General features: G+C 55.7%; 1 protein-coding gene across 8 annotated transcripts in view; it reads right to left on the bottom strand.

Moving 5' to 3' along the window:
* Positions 1-703: 703 nt before the first annotated feature.
* Positions 704-9,235, bottom strand: part of NCDN (neurochondrin) — a 20,610-nt gene continuing 12,078 nt past the window's right edge. Inside the window, exons 2-8 of one of the 8 annotated variants that reach the window (XM_005868572.2) lie at positions 9,186-9,235; positions 7,843-7,983; positions 5,779-6,747; positions 4,816-5,057; positions 4,079-4,303; positions 3,449-3,591; positions 704-2,210 (exon numbers count right to left, since the gene is read on the bottom strand). In XM_005868572.2, coding sequence (XP_005868634.1) covers positions 1,774-2,210; positions 3,449-3,591; positions 4,079-4,303; positions 4,816-5,057; positions 5,779-6,747; positions 7,843-7,965 — 2,139 coding nt within the window. In that variant the 5' untranslated portion in view covers positions 7,966-7,983; positions 9,186-9,235 and the 3' untranslated portion in view covers positions 704-1,773. The other 7 variants (XM_014541530.1, XM_005868571.2, XM_005868574.2 and 4 more) reach the window with 7 other exon arrangements.

Genomic DNA, 9,235 nt, shown 5'->3' with positions numbered 1-9,235 from the left:
ATTATCAACATTTGAAAGTCAGATTCCATATAAAGATGAGGATTTCTGAAATCTCTTTAATAATTGGAGGATGTGGCCCTGGCCAGCTTGACTCAGTGGTTAGAGTGTCCACTGTCAGACTGAAGGGTTGCAGGTCTGATTCCCAGTCAAGGGCATGTACCTCAGTTGTAGGTTTGATCCCCGGCCTGTCAGGCGCATTCAGGAGGCAACCAATTGATGTGACTCTCTCACATCAATGTTTCTCTCTCTCCCCGCCATCTACTCTCTCTAAAAATCAATGAAAAAAATATCCTCAGGTAAGGATTAAAAAAAAATTAGAGAACGTGGCATTGCCACTTGGCAACAACCTGCTTACATGAAGGGGCAGCATTTCATCTGTACAGGTCACCAGGACCCCCACTAGAACTGCTCACATCAACTCGAGTTTGCAACCCTACACTAGCAATGAAGCATGTGGGCTAAGTCAGATGGCCTGCATGAAGTCCTGGCTCTGGCACTTAGTAGCTGTAACTTAAGCAAATCACCTACCTATGCCTAAGTTTCTTCACCTGTAAAATCAGGGCAATGCCTGCTTCGTAGGGTTCTTGGGTGGGCTGAATAACACTGTGAAGTATGCTTAGTAGGGCTTGTGTTCAGCAAATGGTAGTTGTGATCTGCTGGGACCTGAGAGAGAGAAGATGCAGGATAGACCACAAAGGAGGCATCTTGTCACCAATGAACATTTATTGTGTCCACATGTGCACAGCTTTGAACTTGGCGATCACAGAACGCACTGGGGATAGGGGGGGTGCGGGAAGGAGGGAAGCAAGGAATCAGGTGTGTGTGTTGGGGTCCCCTTGGGTTCCTAAGAATGGTAGTCCCTGCTGGAGCCGCCAGTCGCGTCTCTCTGCAGAAAGGAGTCATAAGCAGGGGTGGGATTTAAAGCCAGGCACCACGATGGCGATGGGGTGCAATCACTAGGGAAACATGCGGTTTCTGGGGAAGTGTCCCTCCCAGCCAGGCCAGACGGCACCAGCGGGACAGAAGTCAGATGCTCAGGTGTCCAAGCAGATAAGGACAAGCAAAATAAATAACCCCCCAACCCTCATCATCACTCTGCTGCAACATGACACAAAAGCTTAGAGACCAGGACCCAAGAGCTTCTGGGTCCCCTCAAGGAAGCTCAGGTGGAAGGTTTGCCCCCTCCAGGCCTGTCTGCCCAGGTTTCCTTAGACGGATGGGGCATTTCAGACCCTGGGTCACTGAAGTTGATAGGAAGAACTGCAATGTCAATGGCCTGAACCTGCTCTCTGCCCAACAGGGCCAAGGGCAAGAAGAAAATGGCCAATTTAAAGGATATGGACCTGGGAGGCCAGAGGGGCACCACAGCTTAGGGGAGCCCACACCCTGGCCGGCAGGGCATATGGGTTGAAGCAGCCAGCTCCTGCCAGCCCTGACACACCCTGGGGCCTCCCTCCTATGGGGGAGCCAGACATTGGGCACAATGATACCTAGTGCCCCCTCCCTGGGGGCTACTCCAATCTTCCCCGTCCTGGCGGGGACAGCCACGTTGATTTCCAAGACAACCCCTGCCCCTGAGCGGCCCCAGGGGGCGGGACGCAGTCCTTACACTTGAAGGGTGGGCACCATGCCCTTGCCCTTGAAAAAGCCAGAAAGCTGGGGTGTTTGGGGGGGAGTTTGGGAAGGGGATTCCAGTTTGGGGGCTTCAGGGAAGAGGCCTCCTCCCACCTTCCCTCACTGCCCACCCCCAGGTCTGTCCCCAGTGGAAACCCCTCATGGCTCTGACAGGCATTGCTCCAGGGCAGCCATGCGGTAGTGGCTGGCCGTCTCCTCACCCGCCTGCAGCCTCATGGCCTCCCGGCACAGCCGGTTGGCCCGTGCCAACTCCACCAGGACACCCTGATAGGCGGCAACCATCTCAGGCTTGACGGAGGTGGGGCTAACGCTGCCGAGCAGCTGGAGCAGCTCCTGTGGCCAGCGGGAGCGCAGGGCAGCAGGGGCCAGCCAGGGCAGCAGTGGCACGCAGCCAGTGAAGGCCTGCATGCCCAGGAACCAGAGCTCCTGCAGATCGGCCCAGATGCCCTCATAGTCAGGGGACAGGGCCAGCACTGCCTGGTCTGAGCCAGGTGTGGCCCGCGCCACGTGGGACTGGGATAGAAAGAGGATGGCGGCCGCGAAGAAACCTCTGGATGCTGGTGTTCCCTGAAGAGCTGGAAGGCAAGGAGTGGGGGCATTAACCAGAGGGGCCAGCTGCTTTGCCAGACCCTTACTTTCCCTTTCTATGTGGGCACTCAGGGAGCAAAGCATAGCCTGGAATGAGCCTTCCTGGGTTCAAGCCCCACCTTTGATTTCACTGTGTGACCTTGGGTAATTCACTTTTCTGGGTCTTGTTTCTTCACTTGTAAAATGGGACCTACAGTAGTACTATAATCTTAAATATCTGCTGTGAGAATTAAATGTAATAATCTTGGTGCACTCAACCTCATGGTCATATAGCCTGAGTAATGACAAGAGCCCTACTGGGCTGGGCCTAGGGCTCCTCAACAGGCTGAGGAAGTTGCACCAATTTGATTCTTAGGCCAGAAGAGGGCGCCAAAGGGGACCGGGAGCTCGTGACCTAGCTTTGCTTACCTGCTGGGCTGGGGGTCACCCCTGCACTGCAGTCTCTCTCCCAGAGGCTGTTAGTCTAACCTGGTGGCATTTGTGAGTGAACCAGCATTGGGGCTCTGCTCAGGGCCTGTGGTGGTGATGCCTGGGACGGAGGGAGTTTGGGGCTAGAGAGCAGGGGGGCTCCTTGTCCTACTGCTGGGTACCCCCTTGGGATCCTTATAGGGAACAGAGGCAGCTGAGGGTACAGGCTCAGTACACCCTGTTTCCAGGCATCTGCTCAGCTCTTCCAACCTGACAGATGGGGCACAGGGAACAGGCAGGGACAGAGGGACCTAAGCAGACACCCACAGCCAAAGTGGGAGACACAAAGGGCTGGCAGGGGCTGGAGGGGCTGCCCCTCCCCCCGCACACAGCCAGAGTAAAGCAGGGTTGGGGAGAGGGAATGTGCAGAGGAGCACCAAGCACTGAAGCTTGTCACAAGGGAGGTGAGGTGCCAAGCAGAGAAAAACCTCAATGGAGAGAAGTCAGGTTTCTGACTCAAGGCTGGGGGTGGCTCCACCTTGAAAACACTGGATTCAGATTCCTTGGGCTGCTGGATTTTCTGAGTAGGCCTGTACTTACACCCACCAGACCTTGCCTTAAAAGTCTTCAGAAGGAAGAGAATATGATCATTTTGCAAAGGGTAGGGTGGGGTTGGGGATGGAGACATAGAGAGTTCCTCTGGATTGGAAAATTCTGTAAAACCATTTTCTGAAAATGGTGGTGACATGTCCAGTGGGCCAGCAGGTCCACCTAGCCGTCTGCCTCCATCCATTAGGACTGGGTCCCCAGGACTTACCTGGAGAGGTGCTAAGGAGCCGGGCCATGAGGAGGCCCAGGGTGGCCACGTTGGCAGCGAGAAGCAGCCTCCCCTGCTGCTGCACTAGTGCAGGTAGCGACGTCATCAGGGTGTTCATAAGAGAAGTGAAGCAGGCATCTCGCCTGGGAAGAAAGGGCAGTAAAGATGGGGGATAGGGGAGAGTTGATAGAGTCAGACCAAACCCTGGGAAAACTTGGAATCCTGGGGTCCCGGCTTCACCAGGCCAGGATTTGGCAAAAAAATTAGGCAGCAGGGTGGAGAGTTAATTTAGGCTCCATTCATGGCATCTGGGTTATGATTAGAATGGGCAGATGTGCCCAGAGATGTCACATTATTGTATGGGGTGATTCAGTGTATTCTGAGACCCTTTCATGCTAACACTAACAGGAACACATGGTCCCAATCTGGGTTATGATTAGAATGGGCAGATGTGCCCAGAGGGATTCCAGAGATGCCACATCATTGTATGGGGTGGTTCAGTCTATTCTGAGACCCTTTCATGCGAACACTAACAGGAACACATGGTCCCAGGGAAGCAAAGTAGATGGAAGTTTGGGCAAGTCTGAGCCGTAGCCCCCTTGCTTCCTCTGATTTCCTCCCCAGCCTCACTTGATCAATCCTGGTGCAGTGACCACGAGGTTGAGGAAGATGTGGCAGCAGGTCTGCAGGCCGATCTCCACGCTGTCGGGCAGCACTGAGGTGTCATGGCCGGGGGACGTGAGCTCCCACTGCTGCAGGAAATACTTGCACAGAAGTGAGGGTGCCCCCTCCTTGATCAGGATCTCCCGTGGCCCATCTTCAACGGTCAGGTGGCACCAGCCGGGCAGAAGGAGCCTGGGGGTATGGAAGGGACAGATGTGTGAGGAGTGGGGAGAGATTCCCTTTTTGGGGGCACCCCACTTAAGAGAAATGGAAGTAGGGGAGGAGGACACATCCTCATAGGTATCACAGAAAAAGTACAAGCTTTGGAGAAGCACAGGCCTAGGCTCAGACTTGGGCTCTGCCACATGGTGTGAGTGTGTGACTTTAACCTCCTTAAGTCTCACTTTTCTCATCCTGAAGATGCAGATGAGACTGACGTCACAGATTTGCTCTGTGGATGTAATGAGATCATTTTGGTAACGGGTATAGAAAAATGTCTGGCATGATATTCAATAAGCATGAGTTCTCTCCTAATAGAGCAATCTGGGGTTGACAAGTGAGACTTGGCAGTCCAGGAGTCCTGTGGGAACAAGCCTTCTCAGAAAAACAGAGACAATCCTCAAGGCAATCTCCAGTCAGGAAGTTATGACTGGAGACTTTTCTTTAAAACAGTCTGGCTGGACAAACTGCAACTACAAACTCACCGGAGAGCATCCCCTGGCCAGGTGGGCCCTGGCGTGGTGGGGGAGATGGCCAGGTTGGCCACCTGCTGAGAGAGGTCATTGGCTTCCTCAGCCTCCTCATAGAGGGTCTTGGCATAGCGAACGAGGAAGGGCAGCAGTTGGCAGACCTCCTTGCGCAGGGATGAGGTCTCCTCGGCCAGCCAGGCACCCAGGATCCGCACCGAAGCAAACACAAAGGGCTCCTTCTGCTTCTCCGGCCCCACCTGTAGCCACAGGACCCCCTTGAGATGGAGCAGGATCCCTGCCTGGACAACATGCCAGCCAGCTTTGCAACAACAACTAGAAGGGAATTCTAGTCTGGGCCAGCTAAGGCAGGCCCTCAATGCATGTCTGCTGACTGGACTATAGATGTCATGCCCTTGTACTTGCTGGGACTCAACTAGTATTCCCCTTGTCCTGCCACCTCTAAAGTATTTCAGGGCTAGAAGGAAACTTGGAGGTCCAGAGCTAAGTAAACACTGCCTCTACAGAAGCTCTGAACCGGGCGGAGTTAGCTGAACTTCTACAGAGAGCAGGAACCAGGCAGCCTCGCTCCTTTTCCCTACAGGGTTTCAAGTTTGTATGTGCATGTGTGTAAAACAATGCTACGGATTGAGCAGAACAGACTGCTTCAATTGTATGTGTGTGTGTGTGTGTACTGGGGGGAGAGTTGTGAGTGGGAGGTTACTGTGTTATGTGCGCGTGTGTGTACTGTGATGTGAGTGCACATATGGTGTGTGGTATGGTGCTTGTGTGGGGGCACAAGGAGGGAGAGAGAGGAAGGCTCGGTCACACACTACATCCAGGAGTGCTGCAGGATCAGCCCTCGGTAAGAGCATCTTCACTGTCTCCCCATTACATGGAGGGGCAGGAGTTTTACTTTCCCCTTCCCCATGCCTACTGGCTCCCCCCACAGTGCACCCTCTGGGATCACTGCACCCTCACCTGCTGCAGGTAGTGGATGACAGCCCCGATGGCCTCCTTCATGATGCTCACAAGCTGTACCTTCTGTGGCTCCTTAAGCAGTGACTGCTCACAGCGGGTGCATTCCTGGATCCCCAACTCCATGAGGGCATAGCAGGCAGTCACCACATCCTCTTTTACCTCTGTGCCTGTCTCCTCCAGTGCCAGCCGTACCTCCACGCATGCCAGATTCACCAGCAGGGCCAGGAACTTGCTCCCGGAGCTGCCCGCCGGGATCCAAGTGGAGCCACAGGCGTGCGCCAGACGGGCTGCCAGCTTTAGTGCAGGGTTGCGCTGCCAGGAGCTCAGCTTGCTGCCGAGGATACGTGCCAGCCCGGCCTGCAGATCCCGGAGGCATTCAGAGGGCACGGTTGTCGGGGGCAGAAAGAGAGGCAGCAGTTGGCAGAGCTCAAACTTGCTGGCATCTTCGGCTTTCTGGAAATCTTCACTGAGGCCCCGCAACACCGCCAGCAGGTCGGGCTCCGCCTCCTTCCAGCACTGTGTCTCAGCAGCAGCCAGCAGCCCCACCAGAAGTGCCAGGGCTTGGTCAAAGCCATAGCCATGCCCCAGGTATGCCTGACACAGGGCAGACACGGTGCCACCAGCAATGAGGTGCCGGGGCCCACGGGGTGTACCTGCCACAGCTGTCAGGCATTGGTAGGTGTCATCAATCATGGAACGGCGGGCAGCATCATCAGGGTCGCCCCTCGCTGTGAGGAAGGTGCCAAGGATGGGGATCTTGTTTAGGACCTGGGGATGGGCAGCCAGTTCAGGATCACTGCAAAAGCAGGCCAGCAGGGCCACACCCAGGGCTCGGAGAACGTGGTCAGGGCAGCCATCCGGTGCCTCCTTGGTGGTCAGGAGACGATTGGGGAAGGTGAAGCCCACAGCATCAAAAATCCGCCGCCGGGTTTTGGCATCGATGTCACCTGCTTTGACTGCCTTGGTCACCTGAAGGGGGAGTATGTGCGATCAGCAGGATGAAAGAGGTGGCAAAGACTGTCCCCTTGTACCCTGGGGTGTTGACTCTAGCAGGATTAGGTTAAGTAATGGGACTCACTCTGGGATCAGGAAGCCTCCCAGAGATCAATTCATCCAGCTCCTTCCTTCTCCCTGGAGACAGATAGGTGTGACTTCTAGGATCCCTCATCTATGATTATCTCCGTGGAAGGGAGGTCCAGGCCTCCTCAACTAACCGTTCTTCCATTTCATCACCTGGTCAGTTAGGAAGTTCTTCCTGATGTCTAATCTAGATGCGTACAACCTGAGTTGGAAGGGGCTTAGAACTCAGTATTTAAGATCCTCCAAGGATTTAGAGTCCCTTCCTAATTGCTCCCTCCAGCGAAGTCTCTGATCCATTCCCGCCACATTCTCAGGGGAAATGGCTCCTGTGTCTCGCCACTCTGCCTGTCAAAACATTTCCCCTTACATTTCACCTAAACACCTCCTCTGCTGCAGTGTGAGCCCTTGACTCCAGAGCCTTCTCCTTGTTGCCATGGCAAACAAGCAGCGGGCTGTACTCCCTCCTCCCTTCACCCCCCACACACCAACCCCCCTCTTCCCAGCACTGCAGCTTCTGCTCTGCTGTCCCCAGCTTGGGTTTCTCCAACGGGGTTAAGCCCAGAGCCAGTTCCCTTATCCTCAACCTCCCTACTGCCATCCTGGCCATCCCCTTGGGACCCCTTCCCGGTCACTTCCAGTCCTGCTATTCTTCCCACCCCCAGAACAACCATCCCCAGCCCTCAAGTACTCTGCACTTGTTACTACCTGCTGCTGTTACCCTATGAGTCAGCTCCCATCTGCTCTGGGACACCCCAGAGAGCAGACCCAGGCAGCCTCCTCCAAAGCTCCTAGGGCCACAAGCATTATTTACCCCCATTCTCCCCTTTGCCCCTCTATTCAGTCCCAAGAGGCATCTTGAGTCTACTGTGGTGACTCCAGGGTTGCCAGCACCACCTATATATCCTTGGGGATTTGCTGACCCCATTCCTAGGGGGCCCAACCACCCAGCCCTTCCCACCTCCCCATTTTCAGTTAGCTCCTTACTAGCAGCAGGGCTGCAAACTGCTCGCTGTCATTCTTGGCCTCACGGAGGGCTCCTAGGTAGCGCTCCAGGGTGGGGTTTCGGCCCTCTGCCTGGTTCAGAGCTGGCTCACAATCCGAGGCCATGATGCCCGTCTTGCCCAACTGTGAACACAAGAGGGACTGAGCATCCCTCTGCAGAGGAGGGGCGGGGGCGGGGGCAGGGGTGGTTTTTTGGGAGTGGAAGATGGAAGGAGGGATTAGCACAGAGGGAGGGATGGGCTCCTCAGGAGTGACCTCCCTTTAAGGGGCTGGACCTGCAAATCTTTAGGGATGAAGGGACCCTGGTCCAAGGTCACCTCCAGAAAGCGGGAATGAAAGGACCATGCATCCTGCTGCTCAGCTGGACAGCTCTCCTCACCAACCTCCTGGGAGTGCGAGGGGGCTGGCCCCCCAGTCCAGCTGTCCCCTGGCACCAGCAGCCTAGTTTTATCTCCCTCCTCTAAGCCACACAGGGAGGGAGTGGTGAGGACAGACAGCTAGGAATGGAGACATATAAGGGTGAAGTTCGATTATCCGTACTCAGACTGACATGAGGGAAAAGGGCATCCTAGGTTTCCTTTCCCCTCCTTTCTTCAGAAAAGGCAGGACACAAGCCTCAGCTGAATGAGGATGCAGGGCGCAGAGTAGGGGAGGCTTGGAGGCCCCTCTGGGGACCCCACCTCTCCAGCCAGGGCTCTCGGTCGCCCCCGCAGGCTCCTTGCCTCCTCTCCTTTCCCTCCCTCGGGCAGCAGCAGCGGCGGCGGCGGCAGCAGCAGCAGCAGCAGCAGCAGAATTAACCCCTTGCTCTCCCTCTCCTCGCCCTCCCCGCCTCGCTACCAGCCTGTGGGTGCCGGCAGGGGCTGGAGAAGCAAGAAAGGGTCCCGGGTAGCTCCCAGGACAACGGAGAATCCAAAAGCCGGATAATCGAAGAGGGGCTGCAGAGATGGGGGGATGAGAAGGGGAGAGGGGTTCCTGGCAGTCACCACCTGTCCGGCCGCAGCCAGGTCACAACACGACATTGATGAAGTCACGACAGGGCGGCGATGAGATCACACTTCACGATGGTGCGGTGATGTCACGGAGAGATCACGGCAATATCACAAGGGACAGCCCCCAAAGATGAGAGGGCAAATTAAAAAAAAAGAAAAAAGCTATCTATTGAAAAGAGCTGTGACAAAATGGAGTCTCGACAGGGCACGAAGATGTCGCGATATGGCGCGATGGAGTCACGATAGGGTCTCCGGGGTGTGTCGGCGACGATCAGCGCCGGCTCGGAGAGGCCCCGGCTGGGAGGCAGGGGAGGGCCTGAAGGGGGCTGAGCTCACCAGGCTGCGGCCCCGAGCGGCGAAGTCCTCTCCGAGCGAGCGCGATGCTC

Source organism: Myotis brandtii, unplaced genomic scaffold (genome assembly GCF_000412655.1).
Source record: "Myotis brandtii unplaced genomic scaffold, ASM41265v1 scaffold274, whole genome shotgun sequence".
NCBI lineage: Eukaryota > Metazoa > Chordata > Mammalia > Chiroptera > Vespertilionidae > Myotis > Myotis brandtii.
The sequence above is the reverse complement of the archived record's forward strand: the minus strand, read 5'-3'. Positions and strand labels throughout refer to the sequence as shown.